Source organism: Bufo gargarizans, chromosome 1, assembly GCF_014858855.1.
Source record: "Bufo gargarizans isolate SCDJY-AF-19 chromosome 1, ASM1485885v1, whole genome shotgun sequence".
Lineage (NCBI taxonomy): Eukaryota > Metazoa > Chordata > Amphibia > Anura > Bufonidae > Bufo > Bufo gargarizans.
Window position 1 is genome coordinate 40393140 of NC_058080.1, and position 26279 is coordinate 40419418.

At 41.6% G+C, this 26279-nt stretch overlaps 1 protein-coding gene across 1 annotated transcript in view; it reads left to right on the forward strand.

The window, feature by feature from the left end:
- Positions 1-25799, forward strand: part of ATOH8 (atonal bHLH transcription factor 8) — a 38217-nt gene extending 12418 nt beyond the window's left edge. Inside the window, exons 2-3 of the mRNA XM_044277609.1 lie at positions 4828-5019; positions 25074-25799. Coding sequence (XP_044133544.1) covers positions 4828-5019; positions 25074-25079 — 198 coding nt within the window. The 3' untranslated portion in view covers positions 25080-25799. The remainder of the gene's footprint in view (positions 1-4827; positions 5020-25073) is intronic.
- The last annotated feature ends 480 nt before the right edge of the window (positions 25800-26279 follow it).

Genomic DNA, 26279 nt, shown 5'->3' on the forward strand with positions numbered 1-26279 from the left:
TGTGAATCTGATTAAGACTCGTTATAGCGATGATAATGGAGATGTAATTTGCTGTGGCGCCAAAAGGAACTTCATCCTGTAATGTTACACCTGTTATTTGTTAGCAGCTGTCTGCTCCTGACGGCAGATTTTGGATACACATTCAGCATACACCCAGTAATATACACGTATATACTAAGAAATGTACCGTATATAGTCGTGTTACTTCAAGGGGTTGGACCATCCCTACTACATAAGGGGTCCCTTATCATTGACTAATCATAAAGTGTCTCCTTGTTGAGACCCCCAGCAATCCGCTGTAATCTGTGCCGGAAAATGGTAACTGTTCAGTTTTCCTTTAGCTCCTCCGCTGGAGAAACTGAGCATTACACCATGCTTTTTTAAATCAGTGGGCTGTCTGTGTAATTCAGGACAGGACAGGTCCTCTAGAGGAAATAACCAGGAATTATCTAATGAAAATAGAATCTAAATAATAGGGGAATTGAGAAAGTTGCAATGTTCTCCTGACAGCCCATCCCCTCTCTGTATTGACAGCATTTAGCTACCATAAATACCTCCCACTATTGATGGTGCCAGGAAGAATAGTCATGGGGAATTGGATCCTGCACCTATTCTCTTCTATCTTCTCCCCAACCTCTCAGTAAAAGTTCTGATCCAGTATTATACAAGGAGATGGCTGTAAATGTTTTTTTTAAGTTTTTTTTTAAAGTGTAACAACCAATCCTTTAAGAGTGCTAAATACAAGGTCGTTAAAGGCGCTACATGGAAGTCAACTTTTATTTAACGCAAGAAAAAGAACAATACAAAGAAGTGTTGGTGTTGGCTTATACACGAGACACTCATTTCCATCCAGTCGTTAGTTTTATGGTTTATTACAACACGGAATAGGGATAATTATACCCAATATCGTACCAGACAAAGCGGTCACTTGTATCCACCCAAAAAAAAAAAGCAGTCTGAATCCAGTGGACATCTGAAAGATCTCCCTTACCCATTAGATTTCTAATGGTGGTTTCTCCACAGTGATCAGGCATGTATGGGGCAAAATTATAAGTGGTGGGGAGGTAGCATTTTCACCTAGCCCCCAGTTCTTATAGGGGTTCTCCAGGAATTATTTCAAATGGCTGTCCTAGAATGTGAGCAGGACTCCACTTCCAGAGCTTCTTAGGAGGGTGAGAGGACAAGGTTTCACTACACATTACTCTAAGACACTTGCATATACTACATATCAGTGAGTGTTCCTGTCAGGCTGCTCAGCCTTGATGACATATCGATCCATTACCATCTATTGTATTGTAGAGCAGTGCAGCATAAACTCCTTTTGTAAAAAAAAAAACAACATACATCGGTATATGTTTTTTTACTGGATGCCTCCATATGGAATAGTAAAGCCAGCAGGTATACCAACCTATATCAGCCCACTAGAAGCCAAAACAACGCTCTTTTGGCCTCCATCGGGTGGGTACCTATGGATAATTCTAAGCCTGTGATAGGAGTACCCAGTGTGAAAGCAGCCTAACACTTCAGCCTTTGCCAGAGCATTGGCACACGGCATCAGTCAAGAACATGATTGTTATATCAAACAATTAAAATTATACAAACAATATTTAAAAAAGAAATAGGCTTTAAAGGATCATGAAACCTCACATACAGTCCAAGTCAAACATGTATCTAAACCATGGGATGTCCTGTATGCCACCTAACTGCCCACCCAATCCAGGACAGCTTGGGCATATTGCCTCTTCACCCCTCACCTTCCCATCCTTTGTAGATGAGAAGAGTAACTTGACACTTGTGCTGCAAGCCCCAGCAAAGCAGAGGATGGGAGTGGTAGTGGCTCTGGCTGTAATCCTCACTCCCGATGCTCCCTAGGGCCAGGGCAGTGATAGGAGGGCGCACCCTTTCTTCCTTCAGGGCACACCTTGATGTTGGGGTTCCTGCCGGATGATAGTTGGGTGCCCTTGGTATTGGTGGTTTGGTGTGGATAGGAAGCAGGAGTCGTAGGTGTATGTTTGTGAGTCAGTAACCAGGCCAGTTGCAGAAAATAGACGAGCCTCTGTTTACTTAAGTTCAGAACGAGAGTTGTAGTACATCCAATGGTATCTAAACAAAGTTCAAAACAATTCTCAGTGCAAATCTTCTCAGATACCAATGTGTGGATATAGACCAGGAAGGGGCTGGTAATATTATTATTGCAATAGTGTCTGTAATTCTCAGCTGAGGGGTACAGGATTAAGATACAGAGGGCGAGGCCATCTTCAAGTGTGGAGGGTGTTTTAGCAATGTTCCTCTCACTGCCGTAAAGTCTCTTATCAGCCTTAAACATCAAACACCTTACTGACTGACCATATTCTGGGGCACTTGGGGCATTTAACTTCTCCTCTGTTTACTTATGAGACCTTTATCGGTTACCCATGGTAAACAGAGGTGGCCAACCTGAGCTGGTTCTTCCACTCAAGCTTCCTTTATGTTACACATGCCATTGGTACAAAAGTTATCTAGTGTTCGACAAGGATTCTGAAATAGACTGCTGGCTGTCGGATTAATAGAATTTTATGGTTGGCTACAAAGACAAAGAACTTGACCTCCATGTCTCGTAAAACAAACCCAAGTTTGATACTGGTGAAAAATTTCTTCAAGTGGTGAAATGCTCAAAGCGGGTGGCTTGATAAATAAGCAGAGATGTCTCTTCTTTCAAGCGGTGATTTGCCTGCCTGCTGTTCTGTCTACTTTTCTAGACAGTGGTGGTCTTAATTAAAATAACACCCTCACCCACTAGATGAGCTACAGATATGATTGATCTATCTACATATTACAAATGTGCACTGTTTAGCTTCTTTTTTCCCCCAAAGTGCATGTAATTTCATCAGGCCGCTGGGGGTAGAAAGCTGTGGATCAGACCATGTGTTGAGAAGGAGCCACCGTTCCTCCTTCGAGCAGCCCCCAAGTGTTAGAAATTCCAGCAGCTGGATAAAAGATAATGAATGGGAAGTTTTTTTTTTTCAGCTGATGGAAATGTGTCTTGATAAATGGTGCAGATGGAGCCAGACTGGAGATACATAGAGTGCTTGATCTAAAGGTTGTGTTTGTTACAAATAACGAAGTGTCTTGGCGTGACTTGACACTTACGTCAATTTAAAGTTGTCAGCAAATATCGGGTGGCAGCTGAGCTGGAGAACTGAATGAAGTGTGTGGAAAGAGGTCCCAGCGAAGAGGTCTGGACAACTGTGGAATTGTACTAATGCCTCAAATGTGGCGTTTATTCTACAACACAAGAAACCTATTATTATTATGCTTTGTCAGTGCGCCCTGGTATCTTTTTGGCCTTTAGCCCACATCATTGACAGCCTCAACAGGTGGCTTAGGTCTCTGGCAACCTGACTTGGTGGCTTAGGTTATTTGCAAAAAATGCAGGGCTGTGTAGTCGGAGTCGTGGAGTCAGAGTCAAAGCTAGTTTTGAGTGGAGCCGTAGTCAGTAGAAATATACCAACTCCAACTTTAAAAGAATATATGTTATTAACATTGTGTAATTTATTAACTTTTATATACATTCAGCAAAGTGTAGAAATGTTAATCATAAATATATTTTATGTTCTATCAATCAAAGGCCCCTATTTATCAAAATCAGCGATAAGTAGGGTGTTCTAGTGGTGATAGATAATCAGTTCTCACCTCTCCTATGTTCTTTTCTGTCCTTTTAGTATAAACAGTGATCAGTAAGGTGTTCTAGTGGTGATAGATAATCAGTTCTCCCCTCTCTTGTGTTCTCCCCTGTCCTTATGCTACAATCAGTAATAAGCAGGGTGTTCTAGTGGTGATAGATAATCAGTTCTCATCTCTCCTGTGTTCTCCCCTGTCCTTATACTATAGTCAGTGATAAGCAGGGTGTTCTAGTGGTGATAGATAATCAGTTCTCACCTCTCCTGTGTTTTCTCCTGTCCTTGTAATGTAAACAGCGATAAGCAGGGTGTTTTAGTGATAGATAATCAGTTCTCCCCTCTCCTGTGTTCTCTCCTGACCGTATAGTATAAACAGTGATCAGTAGGGTGTTGTACTGGTGATAGATAATCAGTTCTCACCTATCCTGTGTTCTCCCCTGTCCTTACACTATAAACAGTGATAAGCAGGGTGTTCCAGTGGTTAAAGACAATCAGTCCTCTTCTCTCCCTTGTCTCCTGTCCCATACACTAGGTACCTTCATGCTGCTCCGAGGCCCTTAGTTGCAATGAAACTGTGCTGCACAGGCTCAGTATTTAAGACCAGAGGATGAAGTTCACAGCTGGGCATGTTTCCCCAGAACTGTCTAGAAGCTCTGTTCTGTCAGAACTGCAAGACAGAACAGGAAGACAGCATTAAAGGCATTGTCCAGGATTAAGCAACTTTTCACAGGTGCTCACAGCCTTCCCCCATTATGAAAAGAATCATACTTATCTGCTCTATGCTGGTCCTGACCTGCTTGCTGGCTCCGGTGTTTTTATCTTTCAGTCTGCGGCTTGTTTTCTCCCTGGCAAGGACATGATCACCTGCTCTGCTGCAGCCAGCCACTGGCTTCTGCAGGGATGTGTATCTGGTGCACACGCCACCTCTGAAGCCAGTTATGGGATTTCCTGTTATCTACATACTGCTATGGATAAAAGGGTATTTTGCATGATGACAGACTGCCGAACACAACATTATTTTCGTAATCACAACATTTGTTAACCTGTTAAGCCACATGTTAACGGTAAATTCACGCCAAAATGACTCACCTTATAATGTGTTGACTGCTACTTATATTACTGCTACCGGTTGCACTATGTTTAATATGTCCTTCTTCTTCCGTTGCAGGTGCCATGTTATTCCTACGGACAGAAGCTTTCTAAATTAGCCATTTTGAGAATAGCTTGTAACTATATCCTCTCCCTGGCGCGACTGGCTGACCTTGACTACAGTGCTGATCATAGTAACTTGAGTTTTTCTGAATGTGTAGAGCAATGTACTAGGACTTTACAGTCAGAAGGAAGGTCGAAAAAGAGGAAGGTAAGAAACCGAGAACTTGAAAATCCCACTGGATCATGATAGAAAAGTAGTAAACTAGTTCCAGGATAACCATGTACAATCAAGAATTAATTATAACTCATGAAGTACATTTAATCAACATGTAATCTACTGTACAGGTAAGGGTAAGTTCACATCTATGTCGGAGACTACGTTCAGGGCCTCCATTGCAGATTAAATTTAAAGGGAACCTGTCTCTTCTACTAAGCTGCCCTCACTAAGGCCAGCATCTGCTGATTTCAGCGGGCCGTCACTTCTGGGCTAGTATTCAGTACTTTTAGAATACTGACTGGGCGAACCTTGCAGCGTGCACCTATGCCGCGAGAGAGATCAATCTGATGAGACTCATGGCCCAGCCTACTGACCATGACTGGCAGGTTTCTTTCCTATGTGTAACCACTCATGGTCAGGAGGACGGGGGTCACAAGTCTCATCAGACTCCTATCCCTCGCGGAGCTGTTCACCCTGTCAGTACAGTAAAAGTACTAAATTCCAGCCCAGAAGTGACATGCCGAATCCCACACTTCCATTATTTTCGATGTTCTGCTCCAAGAATAGAGCAGAACAACAGAAATAAATAGCGGTGACGTGAACGCCGCCTGAAGAGCATTTTGACAATATATAAGCTGATAAATACAATTGTCAATCCTATACAAATAGTATAAAAAAAAATAAAAAATAAATAAATAAGTATTTATTGACTTGTAGAAGTAGGAACTGCTATGGGTGCTACAAAATGCCACTCATAGATAGTGTTATTTTAAGCCTCCCCCTCCCGGGCAATCATATTTCTTACTTATCTCCCCCATATGAAAGTTAAATGTTGGCGAAGTTAGATGTTGGGGAAGATTTTGCATCATTGACCACTATCGGGACCCACTGCCGTACCACTGCAGTTTGACAGAACCTTAGGCCCCGCTCGCACACCGTATTTTGGAGAGCACACAGAGACGTGCCGCGACTTTCAACAGTGTCTGTCCTGACACCAGGCCAAGAAAGGCTAGCTGCACAAACGGCCACCTCCGACTTTTTGGCGAAGAATCCACACTAGAATTCCAGTGTCCAAAGACACCGTACAAACGAGGCATTATAGTGTTTTTTGGCGTATGTGCTGGATATTATGAATATATAAAACTATTTAAGGAAAAACTGGTTGTTTTCAGGACCAATGAAACTTATGTCTAAGGAGGTTGTCCAACCACAGACAACCACCTAACATGGAAGCTGCAGAAGCTGATTTTACCATGGGAGGCCCACTGCTGACCAGGTGGTAGCCATGGATGGTTCCAGTCTTAAGGTGGCCGCAAACATCGTCCAAACTGCAAGAAAATATGGACGAACACATCATGTGTATTAGATGCTTGGTCAACATTTGTTCAGCAGACATCAGGAGAAAAAAGGATCAAGCACCTTTTCCGTTTCTTCCCATTGAGGAAACATGCACATAACCTACTCAGGGATGTCCATTTTCCCTAAAATGGTCTAGGAACATGGTTTGACTTCATGGGACAACACATTTGAAGCCACACAATCCTCTTTAGATCAAGTTTAACACCTTTTCACCTCTCATTGTGAACACTTTAGTTCATCACATCCTGTAAAGCGCCATGAATCATGTCTTCTGCTCGCTTCTCGGATCCACTCGCTTTCTTTAAAACTATGTTCCCACAAGTAGCGGCTAATTGTAGGTTTATCTGAAGACACGTAAGCCAAGAGCGGGTATCTGAAGGAAACAGCACAGAGTCTAATTACCGAATCGCATTCCTTCAGGTTACTTAACACTGAACCAATTACATGAAATCATCATCAAACCGTGTTAGAGAGGAAGCCAACTGTTCAGCCAGTTTTCCTTTCGGAAAATAACATGGATGAATAAGAAGAGGGTGATTGATGTTTGTGCTTGCTGTATTATTACAAGAGGAGGCTCGTAAACTTCATCTGGACCTCCCCACGGATTCTGGAGTCTTCAGTCCGGACCATTTATAGGCTGGTCAGTGTCAGGGAGCGCGGCTGGGAGGTCACCATAGCATCTGTGTTGTCCCCTATGTCGGGTCCGTCGCAAACAAATACTGCAACCATGGAGAAAAGACATGAATATATTTGTGCTGGACTGTCAGACTTGGTGGACAGTCAGATGCTCGTTTTAGAGACTACTATTAGAGGTGCAGGGCTGGACTGGCCATAGACCTACAGGGAAATTTCCAGGCGGGCCGATGCCCAGGGGCCCACCCGAGGCCTCCTCATGGCCGCCATACAGTTACATAAAGATCCGATGCTTTCAGTATAATGTAGGAGCATCAGGCACTTATGCATCTGGCCAGCAGCTGCAGGTCCCTCCTGAATTCAACTGTATTGCCATCCTCAGGACAATGATACAGTTTCATAATGTGGCGTGGGTGGCAGTATTTTGTGCTGCACTGTGGTATTTGGTTCTGCTGGGGCAGTATATTGTGCTGCACTGTGGTATTTGGTTCTGCTGGGGCGGTATATTGTGCAGCACTGTGGTATTTGGTTCTGCCGGGGCGGTATATTGTGCAGCACTGTGATATTTGGCTCTGCTGGGGCAGTATATTGTGCTGCACTGTGGTATTTGGCTCTGCTGGGGCGGTATATTGTGCTGCACTGTGGTATTTGGTTCTGCTGGGGCGGTATTTTGTTTGCTGGCCTCGCCTACATCTGTTGTCCCTGTCTACCTTTTTTGCCCTGCCTTTTGTCAGTTTGGACCCACCTACAACATGGGGCCACTTTTAGTTTTTGTTTTTTTGTTTCGTCTATGCCTTGGGGGATTAATTTGACAACTAGATTTTTTTGATCCGTTTCATCATGAAAATAAATCTTTTTTTGCTGTTTTGCTACATTGCTTGTTCGTGCAGAATACAGACTATTTTTTTCTGCCAGGGGCAGTGTCCCATTTCACCATGGCTTTCCTTCTTACTTCTGGAGGTCAAAATGGCTGCTTTTCCCTCATTAGACAATTTAGAAATGTGCCGAGATATATAGCTCCCTGTGTGGGTTGCTGCATACCAGTGTCTTCCACTGACTATAAAGAGATAAATAAGTGATATCTACTAGTGGAGTCTGTCCCTTTAAATATTGAGCCTATGAGAATAATATACTGCTATCGGGCAGTGACCCAGACATGCGGGCTTAAATCACAGTCTCACGTTTCACAGGCTACTGCTTGCAGGCTACACTAAGTATGTAACCAGCTGGACCCCGACTCTGCTCTAATACTTGATTTTAATGATTTTTTTTAGACCAGGGACCAAATGTAAAAAAATGCAAAGTCCCCTTCCAAAAATTGATAGAACAATGTTCAGCCATTCCGCTGCCAGAGGACAAAACAGGAAAAGGCCTCAATTTATTTTATCTTTAAGTTATGGAACAGCTGCTAAACCAGAAAAACCTTGGTCAATTTTCAAGCCTTCACCGTATGGTGGCAAGAGAAGAACATGAAAAGCTTTGATGGGGATGTCATGGTTTTGAGTCTTTCCTATGGGGCACAGTGTATATAAAGTTGTATGCTAGTCCCACTCCCAGGTAATTCACTCTCATTGTCTAGCCCATGTATCTTGACTGTCCCACCAGGTGGCCAGTGGTTGCTCTAAGAATTCTTTTTGAGCACCTAGGCCTACAGTATCTGCTTTGGGGTCCTGCCACACAGTCTACATCCCTCTTCTGAAATGCAACCATGCCATATAGCTTGTGGCCTCCAGGCCCATGAGCCTTTTCTTTAGTGTTTGTATAGTGCCATCATATAGCCTTACAGCAACCTCTGGGGGAGATAACTGGGAATCTTGCTGCCCTGTATAAGGTCCATTCTTGGCCAGGAACATCCCCCAAACCATGGCCTAGGTCCAGTATCCTATATTACCTGTCTGCTCTACCCTTATTTCTTGCCTTCACGGTATTCCTCAGACTATCCAGTACCACATGGCTTGATTTTCTGACTTTCCTTATTGTACCGATCCCTCACTCAAAAAATATCTTCATGCCTCTAGTGAAAAATAAAAAGATGAACATTTTTATTTTGGCCAAGTGCTGACCGAGACATTTCTTTACGTAGACGTTCTCTCAACTGTGTGTTCGAGGTGTCTTAGTAAATAAGGACAGAAGAGCCGTGAAGAGCCAAGAAATAGGAAAAAGATCAAGGAAAAATCCACTTTTCAAAAACTAGTTGAAATGCACATGAAACGTTGATTAACCATGGTTACATGAGGTTTTCTTCTTCAGGAGTCTACCAGTTTCCGGTTACTGGAGAGCAGTACATTGTGGGGCTCAGGTGAAAGTTAAAGGGGTTCTCTCTTTAGGACCACTCCTTTTCATATCCCTTTAAATTCCATTTTAAAGGGGTTATCTCATGAAGAGAACATACTTAGAAAATGGAGTGGTCCATACGAGGACGTTTCCTTCTACAATAGCCACTAGTAGGCTTATGACTGTCATAAAGGGGGTTGTCTTGTTGTGCTTCCCCTTTAACCCCAAATATTGATACCCCAATCTCCTGTAACTTTTTTTCTGAACATAGACCTAGTCATGTGACAAATCTTGATGCTGTATTTGCTCAGCATGCAGTAACTGGCTGTTTTGAAAAAGTTTCTTAAAGGGGTTGCTCAGCTTAGAAAGCCCATTTCCATAATACTTTATCAGGGAGTTTATAGTTGGAGGGGTTAGGTCTTCAGTTGTGGGTCCTCATCTCTTGGCCTAGATTGGAGAGTGGTTCTAAAGAGCGTTGCTCTCTGGAGGACCTGACCTGTCCTACATTACATAGACAAACCATTGATTTGAATGAAAACTGTGTAATACTCAATTTCCCCTGGAGGAGTGCTGCAGGGGAATTAAACCCTTACTTCCAGTTTTTCCTGCAGATTATAGTTGATTGCTGATGGTCTCAGTAGGGGGCCACTGTATGATCAGCTTATGGTTAGGGGCCCAAGTAGTGGAGAACCCCTTTAAAAACTGTACAGGACCTAGTAGCATTTTTCCTTCACCACACCTCATATAGACCACATACATTTTATATATAAAGTAATAAATTGACCATATAGGAACGTGTGAACTCTCAGCACAGTCCTAACCCCGGATGGCGGGCATATATGTATTTTTCTTTGACCGCAGCTGTTAAATAAGCTTGCAAGGTCCTGTTCTTATTCTTTTATTTCATCTGTTCTCCAGACAGTGGAGAGCACAGGCTCCAGCTGAAGCATGCTTTTTTCTTTTTATCCCCCACTCCCTTCCACCGCCACCCCCCTCGTCTCTCTCTGGCAGTCTCAGACTCCAGATGTTCAGAGTGCTAGTTGGGAAGTCCTACTGGCGCCACTCAGGGCAGAGGGCAGAGGAAAGGCACGCGAGCTGGAACCCAAAGCACTCAGTCTCTGCTGGATTTGGCACATTCCCCAGCATTTTGCTGGCATGCTCTACAGCTCTCTCCTGGCCATCTGTTCCAAAAAAACACTTTCAGGACCTCATCATCACTCAGGATACTACAGTGAGAGCAGCTGTTTCAGAGGCACAAGGAAAAACCGTGCTAAAGGTCTCTTTATGAGAGAGGAAACCAGATTATGAAGAACAGCAGAACAGTTGGGGCTTCATAAAACTTGTCGGCTGCGGTTTTGAAATTCGTTCACCGCGTGTGTCATATTGATATTTCTATGGGTTTTATCACAGTGAAACTAGATCTGCAGAAGAGAGGAGGACATGGAAAAAAATAAAATAACTAGAGATGTTTCCACACAGGAAAGATTTATGGATTAAAAAGGTAATAGCCACGGCGTGATATCTGCCACATCGGGAGGTGCGGCATAAAAACCACCGCGGTGATGAGGTGGTAAAGTAATTACATAGAGTATACTGGAAGGATGGAGGGGGATAGATAGAGATAGATAGATAGATAGATAGGAGATAGATATGAGATAGATAGGAGATAGATAGATATTAGAGATAGATAGATAGATAGATAGATAGATAGATAGATAGGAGATAGATAGATAGATATAGAAGGATAGATAGATAGATATGAGATAGATAGATAGATAGAAGATAGATAATAGATAGATATGAGATAGATAGATAGATAGATATGAGACAGATTGATAATATATAGATAGAAGATAATAAATAGATAGATAGATAGTTAGATATGGGATAGATAATAGATAGATAGATAATGAGATAATTGATAGATAGACATAAGATAGATTAATAGATAGATGTGGATGGCCCTGGAAAAATACTAAAAGTGGCCCTTGTTTTGTAGTTGGGCCGAAATTGATGAAAGGCAGGGCCTGGAATACCATATTGTGGCACATCATACCGCCCCAACATAGCCAGATACCACAGTCCATCACAAAATACATCACCAAAAACTTCCGCTGGCCGGCCTTGAGGAGGGTCCGGGCGGACCCTGGACACCGGCCCACTGGAAAATTTCCCTCTAAGCTCTATGGCTAATCTGCCTCTGCATGGATGGGTAGATGGATAGACAATGGATAGCTGCCTAGAGAGAAGGATAGATAGATAGTCGCTAAAAGAGTTCCAGGAGGGGCCTGGATGTAGTTTCTGGAGTGTAATAATATTACAGGCTATAGCTACTAGAGAGGGGTCGCTGATCCGGGGAGTTATTCTGATTGCCTGATTGGAGTCGGGAAAGATTATTTTTCCCCTTAAGTGGGGAAAATTGGCTTCTACCTCAACTTGCAGGATGACAGGCCGAACTGGATGGACAAATGTCTTTTTTCGGCCTTATGTACTATGTTACTATGCTATAGATAGGTGATGATGGATGGATTGATGAATAATAGACATATAATGAATGGGGGAGTATATTGATAGATATTAGATATACTAGTATGTCTACAGAGGACAGATAGATAGATAGATAGATATAGAAGGATGGATAGATAATAAGATAGATAGATAATAGAGATATAGATACAGATAATAGATATCAGATAGATAGATATTAGAGAGATAGATAGAGATAATAGATAGATAGATATCAGATAGATAGATACAGATAATAGATAGATGTTGTGAATCCTGGGCTACGTGGTTATCAGGCGGTATTCCGGTCTCAGTCCTCGCTATGAGGGAGGTACAATCACTTCCTTTCACATGACTTTTTGGAAGAATTCTTATTGTTTTCAAGATCATACAGGAAACTGACCTTGATGCTTCTTACAGAGCATTGCTGGGCGTCATGTGTGTGAAATATGTGGAATATTTGTTTTTGGCATCTTCTGTGTCTACCTTACATCAGAGTAAAGTACATGTGTATAGCGGTATATACAGAGTGCATGGCTGTAGTAAAGTACCAATAGTGATATACCATAATGAGATAGAGATGTGTTCAGTGTCCGGGAATACCCCTTTAAATGATGCCCGACTTGTCAGTGGTCATACACAGCCACATATCAATGGCATACACTAGTGGCAACCATGTATCCGTGGTCATACAATAGTGCCAAGGACACAGCCACGGGAGTACCCTTGTAGAAGTAGCAGTTACTTCATTGCACATACAAAATACAGTGAGGAACAGAAGTATTTGAACACCCTGCGATTTTGCAAGTTCTCCCACTAAGAAATCATGGACGATCTGACATTCACAATGTAGGATTTTTAAAGAATGTATTTGCCTTGCACGGCTGAACAGAAGTATTTGAACACCTGAGAAACAGCAAGAATTCTGGCTCTCAAATACCTGTTACTGTGCCTTTAAAAAGTCCACCTCTACTCCACTCATTTATCTGACTTAGTGGCACCTAAAGGACTCTGAGACCGTGAGAAACAAGATTCTCTGGTCTTATGAAACCAAGATTTTTTTCACGTCAATTTTAACTGTCATGTCTGGAGGAAACCAGGCACTGCTCATTACCTGCCTGATACTATTCCTACCGTGAAGCATGGTGGTGGCAGCATCATGCTGCGGGGTTGTTCTTCAGTGGCTGGGACAGGGAGACTGGTTAAGGGAAAGCTGAGTGGAGCAAAGTACAGAGATATTATTAATGAAAACCTGACCCAGAGTGCTCTGAAGGTTCATCTTCCAACAAGACAACAACCCTAAGCGTACAACCAAGACAACACAGGAGTGACTTAGGGACAACTTAGTAAATGTCCTTGAGTGGCCCAGCCAGAGCCCCGTCTTGAACCCAATCAAACATCTCTGGAAAGATCTGAACATGGCTGTCCACCAATGGTCCACATCCAACCTGACAGAGTTTGAGAGGATCTGCGAAGAAGAATGGAAGGAAACCCCCAAATCCAGGAGTGCAAACCTTGTGGCATCACGCCCAAGTAAAACTGGAGGCTGTAACCACGGCCAAAGGGGCTTCAACTAAGTCCTGAGTAAAGGGTGTGAAGACTTATGTCCATGCAAGATTATACTTTTCCCATTTCAATAAATTAGTCTGTCCTCACGTTCTCTTTATGGGGGACTGAGCGCAAAATGATGGGAAAACTGGAATGAAAAAAGTGAAAGGGTCTGAAAACTTTCTGAATGCATTGTAGCAGTGCCGCCGGTAACCCCATCCACCATACAGCAGTACCCATCCAATACACATAGAATATACATCAGTTTCTACACCTATCACCTATGCTGACCGTTGGCTGAGGGTCCATGCAGTGTTTTGGTTACTTCACTCTATACAGGGGGCCCTGAGTCCTATGCAGGGGCTCCCAAGGAGTGGACGGTGTTTTCACTTAGCGCCATTAGTGAGCTGACAGCGGATTTATGTCTCACAGGGCCTCATCCTCTGGTCCTCCCTGTGATAAACACTTTCATCATTTTTATTGCGAGTTGTCATTGGGTCCTTCTGTTCTCTGTGTGCTGATGTGATGGACATTCCAGAGAGAGTCTCTCCTGCTCTAGGTCATCACAGAACGCTATATAGTGCACTGGGTATGGCATACAGTCGGGTACTGCAAGATCAAGGCGTGCAGCCTGTAGGGCGCCCGGTCCAGTGGGGTCCAAGCATCTGTTTCTGGGCCCATTCATAGTTTTGTCTGTAGTTGCATCCATGGGTGATACTTCTGTCCACAGCAAAATAGTCGTTATATTATAGTATTATAGTAGTTATCTTCGTGTACATAAGAGCAGTATTATAGTAGTTATATTCTTGTACATAGGAGCAGTATTATAGTAGTTATATTCTTGTACATAGGAGCAGTATTATAGTAGTTATATTCTTGTATATAGGAGCAGTATTATAGTAGTTATATTCTTGTATATAGGAGCAGTATTATAGTAGTTATATTCTTGTAAATAGGAGCAGTTTTATAGTAGTTATATTCTTGTACATAGGAGGCAGTATTATAGTAGTTATATTCTTGTACATAGGAGCAGTATTATAGTAGTTATATTCTTGTACATAGGAGCAGTATTATAGTAGTTTTATTCTTGTACATAGGAGGCAGTATTATAGTAGTTATATTCTTGTACATAGGATGCAGTATTATAGTAGTTATATTCTTGTACATAGGTGGCAGTATTATAGTAGTTATATTCCTGTACATAGGAGCAGTATTATAGTAGTTATATTCTTGTACATAGGAGCAGTGTTATAGTAGTTATATTCCTGTACATAGGAGGCAGTATTACAGTAGTTATATTCTTGTACATAGGAGCAGTATTATAGTAGTTATATTCCTGTACATAGGAGCAGTATTATAGTAGTTATATTCTTGTACATAGCAGCAGTATTATAGTAGTTATATTCTTGTACATAGCAGCAGTATTATAGTAGTTATATTCTTGTACATAGGAGCAGTATTATAGTAGTTATATTCTTGTACATAGGAGCAGTATTATAGTAGTTACATTCCTGTACATAGGAGCAGTATTATAGTAGTTATATTCCTGTACATAGGAGGCAGTATTATAGTAGTTATATTCTTGTACATGGAGCAGTATTATAGCAGTTATATTCTTGTACATAGGAGCAGTATTATAGTAGTTATAGTCTTGTACATAGGAGCAGTATTATAGTAGTTATATTCTTGTACATAGGAGCAGTATTATAGTAGTTATATTCTTGTACATAGAAGGCAGTATTATAGTAGTTATATTCTTGTACATAGGATGCAGTATTATAGTAGTTATATTCTTGTACATAGGAGCAGTATTATAGTAGTTATATTCTTGTACATAGAAGCAGTATTATAGTAGTTATATTCTTGTACATAGGAGCAGTATTATAGTAGTTATATTCTTGTACATAGAAGCAGTATTATAGTAGTTATATTCTTGTACATAGGAGCAGTATTATAGTAGTTATATTCTTGTACATAGGAGGCAGTATTATAGTAGTTATATTCTTGTACATAGAAGCAGTATTATAGTAGTTATATTCTTGTACATAGGAGCAGTATTATAGTAGTTATATTCTTGTACATAGGAGCAGTATTATAGTAGTTATATTCTTGTACATAGAAGCAGTATTATAGTAGTTATATTCTTGTACATAGGAGCAGTATTATAGTAGTTATATTCTTGTACATAGGAGGCAGTATTATAGTAGTTCTATTCTTGTACATAGGAGGCAGTATTATAGTAGTTATATTCTTGTACATAGAAGCAGTATTATAGTAGTTATATTCTTGTACATAGGAGCAGTATTATAGTAGTTATATTCCTGTACATAGGAGCAGTATTATAGTAGATATATTCTTGTACATAGGAGGCAGTATTATAGTATTTATATTCTTGTACATAGGAGCAGTATTATAGTAGTTATATTCTTGTACATTAGGAGCAGTATTATAGTAGTTATATTCTTGTACATAGGAGGCAGTATTATAGTAGTTATATTCTTGTACATAAGAGCAGTATTATAGTAGTTATATTCTTGTACACATGGAGCAGTATTATAGTAGTTATATTCTTGTACATAGGAGGCAGTATTATAGTAGTTATATTCTTGTACATAGGAGGCAGTATTATAGTAGTTATATTCTTGTACATAGGAGCAGTATTATAGTAGTTATATTCTTGTACATAGGGGCAGTATTATAGTAGTTATATTCTTGTACATAGGAGCAGTATTATAGTAGTATATTCTTGTACATAGGAGCATTATTATAGTAGTTATATTCTTGTACATAGGAGCAGTATTATAGTAGTTATATTCTTGTACATAGGAGCAGTATTATAGTAGTTATATTCTTGTACATAGGAGCAGTATTATAGTAGTTATATTCTTGTATTCTACTTAATGTTATAGTAATTAGTGGTAGTTTTTACATAATTATTTCCATCATTGTTGTTTTAAAGTTCGGTATCCCAACAACAGCAAAATAGAATCAGAAAACATCAGAACGTTGGTCGGATCGAGGGTCACATTGTCCTATGTATGACCAGCTTTAGTACATAACAACCATAATCTGTGTCTCTCCCAGTCCTAATGCCTCCTCTAACCTGCCTCATAAATATTTAGATGTATGTCCCGCAGGATCAGTAGAGCATAGCCATTTTCCGAAGTCTCCAAAGGAATAACACAGTAAGCTCTTAATCCTCCCGCTTTTCAGAAAAAACAACCAGTGAAGTTACAACAAATCTTAGGGGATTTATAAGACACTTGATCAAAGATAAAGTTATGTTAAACAGCTGCTGGAGCGACAGGCGCTGGGAGCAGAATAATTAAAGGTGCAGCACACAGTAGTTTAGAATACAATAAATAGATGGCATGGGGAGAGAAGTCATGGTGGCTCCATGATCTGCTCTGAAGCACAAGGGACCCGAGTTTGAATCTGACAGATGTACATTAAAGGGGTTGTGTCATAAAAAATATTCTACATTTTTCAAACCAGCCAGTAGTATAGCCAGTTAGGTAATCAATAAAATGTATCTACATAGCGCCACCTGCTGGTTGTCTTTTTCCTTATTTCTCCGTCCATCACACTGAGGTGGTCGCATGCACTCTGTTTAAATCTTCAACTGCCACCAGCCCTTCTGTTAGAAGCTGTGACAGTTACAGGGAAAGAGCTGCAGCAGAAAGGACACGCCCCCCCCCCGAGCTGCATCAGGAAGGACACGCCCCTGAGCTGCCAGCTTGAAATAAATCTAGCAGAGCCATTGCAGCAATGAATGGGGAGATCTCTGGATCCATGTGAGGTACAGGGCTGGCTCTAGCTTTGTTAGAAAGAGACTGTCATGTACTATAATGTCTGATTTTCAATCATGACTTAACCCATTTAAGTTTGTATGTTGTCCTTGGACAGGGCTGGGTTCAGGTGGGTGTGAAATAAGCAGGGACAATCTCATCTGTATTATGGAATTCATTAGCAATGAAATTACATAATCACCTGACCTGTGATCACATGGAGATGTATGTGTGTGGCCCGAGGAGGTGGACGGTGCAGACATGTGCTTATCTCATGTGAATGATAACATTGTGGATGACGTCCAGTTTCCTTTTATTCGGTTATGTTACCGTGCAGTGCAGAAGCACCAGATTCAGGATGGGTGCACTACTGACGTGAACTTTTTAAGTTTACCGTAATTGCCTTCTATTTTTTTTTCTTACACACTGGTACATAACTGCAAAACTGGCCCTTTAAGGCTATTGACAGTGATTAGATGTGACATTACAGTATAAGGTAGGTGAATTTCAAGATTTTTTGTAGTTGAGTTCAGAGTTCCTCAGAAGAAGAGTTCAGAGGCCCTTGGTAGCAGCTCAGGGGTATACACTGTGTGGGGTCTACAAGTAGAGGAGCCCAAAGATCCTCAGTATCTGAAGTCAGGGGTCTTCAGTAGATACATCAATAACTGACTATAGGGGTTCTCAATAGCTGAGTTCAAGAGTCCACAGTAGCTTAGAGGTCCACAGTACGTTAACTGAGAAGTGCGCCAAACATTCATTTGGAGCCTGCTACCTGTGAACTACAACAGAGTTCAGTGGTCCACAGTAGATGAGTTCAGTGGTCCACAGAAAATGAGTTCAGTGGTTCACAGTAGATGAGTTTATGGGTCCACAGAAGATGAGTTCAGTGGTTCACAGTAGATGAGTTTATGGGTCCACAGTAGATGAGTTCTCTCATCTACTGTGGACCCATAAACTCATCTACTGTGGACCCATAAACTCATCTACTGTGGACCCATAAACTCATCTACTGTGGACCCATAAACTCATCTACTGTGGACCCATAAACTCATCTACTGTGGACCCATAAACTCATCTACTGTGGACCCATAAACTCATCTACTGTGGACCCATAAACTCATCTACTGTGAACCACTGAACTCATCTACTGTGGACCCCTGAACTCATCTACTGTGAACCAATGAACTAATTTTCTGTGGACCCATAAACTCATCTATTGTGGACCCCTGATGAGTTTATGGGTCCACAGAAAATGAGTTCAGTGGTTCACAGTAGATGAGTTTATTAGTCCACAGAAAATGAGTTCAGTGGTTCACAGTAGATGAGTTTATTGGTCCACAGTAGATGAGTTTAGGGGTCCACAGTAGATGAGTTTATGGGTCCACAGTAGATGAGTTTATGGGTCCACAGTAGATGAGTTCAGTGTTTCACAGTAGATGAGTTTATGGGTCCACAGTAGATGAGTTCAGTGTTTCACAGTAGATGAGTTTATGGGTCCACAGTAGATGAGTTCACTGTTTCACAGTAGATTAGTTTATGGGTCCACAGTAGATGAGTTCAGGGGTCCGTAGTAGATGAGTTTATGGGTACACAGTAGATGAGTTCAGTAGTTCACAGTAGATGAGTTTATTGGCCACAGTAGATGAGTTTAGGGGTCCACAGTAGATGAGTTTGAGGGTCCACAGTAGATGAGTTTATGGGTCCACAGTAGATGAGTTTATGGGTCCACAGTAGATGAGTTCAGGGGTCCACAGTAGATGAGTTTATGGGTACACAGTAGATGAGTTTATGGGTACACAGTAGATGAGTTTATGGGTACACAGTAGATGAGTTTAGGGGTTCACAGTAGATGAGTTTATCGGTACACAGTAGATGAGTTCAGTAGTTCACAGTAGATGAGTTTATTGGCCACAGTAGATGAGTTTAGGGGTCCACAGTAGATGAGTTTGAGGGTCCACAGTAGATGAGTTTATGGGTCCACAGTAGATGAGTTTATGGGTCCACAGTAGATGAGTTCAGGGGTCCACAGTAGATGAGTTTATGGGTACACAGTAGATGAGTTTATGGGTACACAGTAGATGAGTTTATGGGTACACAGTAGATGAGTTTAGGGGTTCACAGTAGATGAGTTTATGGGTCCACAGAAGATGTTTTCAGTGGTTCACAGTAGATGAGTTCAGGGGTCCTCAGTAGATGAGTTCAGTGGTCCACAGAAGATGAGTTTTGTGGTCCACAATATAGGTACTTAGTACATGAGTTCACTGGTCCACAGTAGGTGAGTTCAGGCGTCCATAGTTTATGATTTCAGAGGTCCAAAGTAGATATGTTCAGGGGTCCTTAGTAGCATAGTTCAAGTGGCCACACTGTGAAGGGTCTTCAGAAGCTTTCAGGGGTCCTCAATAGAGTTCAGGAATCCACAGTAGCTGAGCTCATGGGTCAGGAATTGAGGTGTTCAGTGGAGTCCTTTTAGCTTAGCAGATTTGGTTTACATGAAGACTATCAGGGCTTCACCATGGAGGTCTGAGTGTCATAGCTGCTGGGGACAGATGGAGGTGGACTGGACAGTGTAGGTTCATTCCAGACAAAGACATGTGTGGAGGAGGAAACCCACATTTATTACAGAAAGCATACTATAATTGCTAAAATGTTATTGCTGCCCTGCTGCATCTTAAAGGGATTCTCCACCTAAATGTATTTATAGAAAAATCTGATTAATTATGCAGCCTGAAACGAGAAATGTCATGGGCTGAGTCTTGACCAGTTGTCATCTCTCTTGGCACATCTGTCTTAGTAAATGCTTGCATGTCCCATTCTTATCTGTATTGTCCCTCTGTTATTCCTTCTAGAAATGGGTGGTTCGATTCTCATTGTCATCAGTCTGGCACTGTCAGCATGGTGGGAGTTGACTCCTGGCACCCCAGCTAATCAGCTGTTTGTGGAGGTCATGGGCGCCACAGCCTCCTCGCAGCTTACTATGCACAGCGCCATCCTTTGGACAGTGTCTGTGTTTGGTACTGCAGCTCGGTCCCATTGATTTGAATAGGACTGAGCTGCACCTTGGCCATGTGACCGATGAATGGGACGTCACTGGTCTAGGAAGAGGCACCCCCCTGAGGACAGGCCGTCAATATCAAAATCTCGAACAACCCCTTTAAGAGAGTCCAGTTTGCAGTGGGGTTGTTAAGGCAGCAAGCATATCCTAAGCTACAGATCACTCAGGGTCAGTAAGGTGGCAGAAAGCATGGCTTTTCTTTCCTTTTCCATTTCTTACTGACCTAGTAATCAGATGAAATAAGCGGAGAGCCCTTTTAAAGGGTCATTGCCTATAAAATGATGACATTACAGTATGATAAATTCCAGATGCCATAGGCCACCCTCGGGTCTCCACTTTAAGTGGACGCCGGGACAGATTTAGGGATTCAAAGCAATATTTTCTTAGAGAGTAGTAAAGTAGTACAATGTATAGCCCGGGGCAGAGGCGGTGAACCTGCGGATCTCCTGCAGCTGGAAAGCTGCCTCCAGTCCTCAGCCGCCCCAACACAAAACAGATGCAGCTGTCCGCAGATTGGCACCATTCAGACTCGCTGACGCTCTGATTGTGGCGCTGCTTGACAGTCCAAATATTGTGTGTCCCTCCCTGAAGAGCAGGCTGTCTCTCCGAATACACCGTGCCAAATGAGCGAGACAGTCGTGCAGGATGTAGAGCGGTGACGGGGGGGCAAAGCATGGCCGACCGGAGCCGGAGAGGCACGGATATACCCCCATCCATCATGGGTATGTTACATATATAGGAGGCTAGGAATAAATAGATGTCACAGGGAATTAAAGGGGGCGCAGCACTTCATTTAGGGCGTTCCGCAAAACACAGATCAGCAAAAAATACGGATGACATCTTTTTTGCAGATCCATTGTAACAATGCCTGTCCTTGTCCGCAAAACGGACAAGAATAGGACATATTCTATCTTTTTTTGCGGAACGACCATGCGGACATATACGGAAACGGAATGCGCTCAGAGTCATTTCCATTTTTCTTTTGCGGACCCATTGAAGCGAATGGTTCTGCATACGGGCTGCTAAAAAAACCTGAACGGACACAGACAGAAAATACGTTTGTGTGCATGAGCCCTTATATGAAAGCGCAAAACAGATTAGCTGGGAGTACTTCCATTTTTTCTTCCAGCCGCAGATTGAACTTGTCATCAGTATCAGATTGGCCCCCGCCGATCAGCTGTTTGAAGAGAACGTGGCCCTCCTGTCTTCCTAGGTCATGTGATGTCACGTTCACCGATCACGTGGCCGATACACAGCTCAGTCCTATTCAAGTGAATGGGCCTGTGCTGCAATACCAAGCACGGCCACTATACAATGGACGGCGCTGTGCTTGGTAAGCTGTTTTCAAACAGCAGGTCGGAGGGGTACAGAGAGTCGGACCGCCACCGATAAAATACTGATGACCTCTCCTGAGGATAGACCATCAGTATTAAACATTAGGACAACACCTTTAAATTGCTGGGATGACTCTAAAAATAATGTTGGTGGGAGTCATGACCATAACTCTTGGTGGGCCACAACCTCAAATTAATAGCACCATGGCCCCCAAGTCCTAGGCATCAGTGGCCCCTGGGACAGTTCACAGACCCCCCTTTTTAAGGAGAAACACCCTTTATATAGGTCTTATTCTTTAGCTAGCCCTTAGTGAAAGGGGGACCACAAGGCCACTGTTTCCCCTTATTCTGGTCAGTCATAATGTTTGCCTGCGATCACCACTAGGGGGTGCTCCCTGCATACAAATCTGTATACCCGGAGCTCCCCCTAGTGGTCTATGCAGCTTGACGCTCCCATCCCTTTGTGGCATGTCACCATAGGCAGAGGGGGGGCAGAGGTAGCAATTGTCACCCGGGTCATGTCTGCCACGTGTATTATAAATGGCACATGGTAGGTGGGGGCCCCTGCTGCAGTTTTTGCACTGGGGCCCCTGGAGCTTCAGGCTGTCTCTGAGGGCAGTTTCTAAAAGCTACAAACAGGAAGCTGATAAAGACTAGTGATGGTAGACAGCACCACCTGCAGGTAACTGCTGGTAATACACTTTCTTCCTCACTGCATGACATTGTGTGACATTTGATGATCAGGAAAGGCGGCTTTGTGACGGATATCTGTTAGCTTTCTATTAGAAGTAGTTTCTAGTCCGCTGACCGCGCTTATTACTGAATGATCCTCACAGTCTATAACCGCTAGATCGTAGCTTGGGCAGAAGGGGCTAATACCCCAAGTGTTCTACCGCTCATGGCTACAATAAAAGACCACAACCTGCACTAAACATAAGCACTATGTGGCAGTATTAGTTAAAGCACTAAGTGCCGTTATTAAGCACTATATGGGAGTATTATTTAAGCACTATGTGGCTGTATTAGTTAAGTGCTATTTAACAGTGTTATATGGCAGTATTATTTAAGTACTATAGGGCAGTATTATTTAATCACTATAGGGCAGTATTATTTAAGCACTATATGTAATATTATTCAATCACTATATGGCAGTATAATTTAAGCACTATATGCAGTATTATTTAAGCACTATATGTAGTATTATTCAATCACTATGTGGTAGTATTATTTAAGCACTTTATGGCAGTATTATTTAATCACTATGTGGTAGTATTATTTAAGCACTATAGGGCAGTATTATTTAAGCACTATATGGCAGTATTATTTAAGCACTATATGCAGTATTTTATTTAAGCACTATATGCAGTATTATTCAATCACTATATGGCAGTATTATTTAAGCACTATATGCAGTATTATTTAAGCACTATATGTAGTATTATTCAATCACTATATGGTAGTATTATTTAAGCACTATATGGCAGTATTATTTAAGCATTTTGTAGATGTATTATTTAACACTATAGGGCAGTATTATTCAATCACTATATGGCAGTATTATTTAAGCACTTTATGGCAGTATTATTTGAGCACTTTCTGGCAGTATTATTTAAGCACTATATGGCAGTATCATTTAAGCAGCACTACATGGCGGTTATATACGTGCACCTTTTGCTGGTACTATTACACTACACAGTCTTCCTTCTTCACCTGTAGTCGTGGCTGTAGCGCGCACTGACACAGAGCTTGGCTCAGGGCCTGTAAAGCCTTGCTTGTACCCTGACGTCACCCACACACAGGAGAGAATGGGAAGGCCGATTTAGGGGTTTGATCTGAATGTGCTATTATTATGTATGACGGCTTTTTTTTGCTGTTTACTTGTCCTTAACGTCATTTGTATGCAGTACATGAGCACAGGCTGCATCTTAGTAAAATCACAGGTTTGGAAAGGTTGCTCTTTAGAACACTGCGGTTGCACTTGGCCTAGGGGGGTACATTTAGGCTTTTCTTTTGGGTGTATTTTCCTTGCGTGGCCTTTCCATCTATTTAAAGCTCATTGTCTGTTCCTGCGGCTCCTCTCAGCAGGAGATGGATGCTGATGAGCCACAAGGCGAGGAGGCCTCCGGAGTACATTTCACCGGTCTCGTCTTCTCTGCACAATCTCAGCTCCTGTTATCAGAACGCAGAATTGTAGGAACACCGGTCACCTCCATAACCAGAAGGATGGTGGTGGGCAGCCAGTCTATGGAAATACCAGCAGTGTTCCATTCTCCTGCAGCGCCACCACAGGAGGAGAGAAGCATTACACAGTGCTGAAATAAATGTCCGTGCCACACGTGGACGTACTGGGTCCTCCAAAGCAACTAGACGCTCTCTACTCCAGCTAATAGATCAGGGGCCTGGTCTTCTAAAAGTGACTCCTTTTTAGTTAATTTAAGTCACTTCTTATAGATAGACAGATGCATTACATAGATAGATATGAGATAGATACTAGGTAGATAGATAGATAGATAATAGCTAGATAGATAGGAGATAGATAGATAGATGCATTACATAGATAGATAGATGATAGATATGGAATAAATAGAGATAGATAGATAGATGCATTACATAGATAGATAGATGATAGATATGGAATAAATAGAGATAGATAGATAGATAGATAGATAGATAGATATGGGGTAGATAGATAATAGATAGATATAGATAGATAGATAGATAGATAGATAGATAGATAGATAGATAGATAGATGATAGATTGGATATATAGATAAATAGATAATAGATAATAGATAGATAGATAGATAGATAGATAGATAGATAATAGATAGATAGATAGATAGATATGAGATAGATATGAGATAGATAGAAGATAGATAATAGATAGATAGATAGATAAATAATAAATAGATAGATAGATAGATAGATAAATAGATAGATAGATAGATAGATAATAAATAGATAGATAATAAATAGATAGATATGATATAGATAGATAATTAGATAGATAGATGATAGATAATAGATAGATAGATAATAGATAGATAGATAGATGATAGATAGATAATAGATAGATAGATATATATATAGATAGATAGATAGATAGATAGATGGATAATAGATAGATAGGAGATAGATAATAGATAGATAGGAGATAGATAGGAGATAGATAGATAGATGATAGATAATAGATAGATAGGAGATAGATAGATAATAGATAGATAGGAGATAGATAGATAGGAGATAGATAGATAGATAGATGGATAATAGATAGATAGGAGATAGATAGATAATAGATAGATAGATAGATAGATAGATAGATAGGAGATAGATAGATAGATAGATGGATAATAGATAGATAGGAGATAGATAATAGATAGATAGATATAGATAGGAGATAGATAGATAGATAGATAGATAGATAGATAGATGGATAATAGATAGATGATAGTCACTGCATTATATGATGTTTGATATAAATAATGGCGTTCTTTGCTGGCAGCCTTTCCCGGGAATACATATAACCCTGCACCTTTCTCTTTTCTCTCCTAGGAGTGATCTGTGGTCACGTGTGGCCCCTTCCAGCGAGGGGCCCCTTTCTCTGGCACATGTTGGATGGTAAATCCTGAAGACAGCTCTTGGCTGAGACTCCCCAAAAAGACATCTGTATCTGGAGCTTCTAACACAAAGACAGCGAAGAAACACTGCGGATCAGCTTCAGCCTGCGCAGCGTATCCAGCCCCAACCCCCGGCGTCCGCCTGGGATATTTTCCTGTCACTTCATCCTACAGCCAGATTGATTTTTTTTGCTCTTGTGCCAAAGATTTTGCGAAGCTTTGTGTCATTTTATTGTCTCAATTCATCAGATTTTTTTTTTTTGTTTCTGTCCAAAGAAGCTGAGATTTCCTGTCAAGCTCCTGCACAGAATATTATATTTATTGCCATGTGTTTATGATGGAGTTCCCCTTTAAGGGCCATGATGCTTGACAACCAGAGGCTTCCACCAGACTTTGCTTTGTTGACTGTATATTTTTGTCACACGTGGATCCAGATCGGATAATGTGTAAAATCCTGGTGGGATGAGGACCTTGCATGAGACTTTGTGGATCGCAGAGGAAGTATTAATGCCGTGCTCTTCCCTGATTACATCCACTATATATTGTACGCAGATTGGGCACTGTTTATTCACATACTCAAAAACCCAAAAATACACATGCTGATATCAAGGTAATACTTGAAATATTGATTGTGTTGGAAATAAAAGTAAAAAAAACACTATTTAAAGCATTGACATGTATTGGATATATATACTGTGGGGATTCGCCCTGGTAGACAGGACAAGCGGACGCGGTACAGAGGCAAAGACCAGTTTGTAACTCAAAAACATCAGTGTTTTGTTCACACTTAGGTCTCATGCACACGACTGTATTTTGTTTCCGTGTCCGATCCGTTTTTTTTGCAGATAGAATGCGGATCCATTCATTTCAATGGGTCCGCAAAAAACGCAGACAGCACACCGTGTGCTGTCCGCATCAGTACGTCCGTTCCGTTGCTCCGCAAAAAAAATAGTGCATGTCCTATTTTTTTCTAGTTTGCGGACAAGGATAGGCATTATTACAATGGATCCACAAAAAAAAAACGGATGCCATACGGAACGTCATGCGTTTTTTTTGCGAATCCGCAATTTGCGGACCGCAAAACACATACGGTCGTGTGCATGTAGCCTTATGGCAACAAAACAGTACGACAGTCCATTTG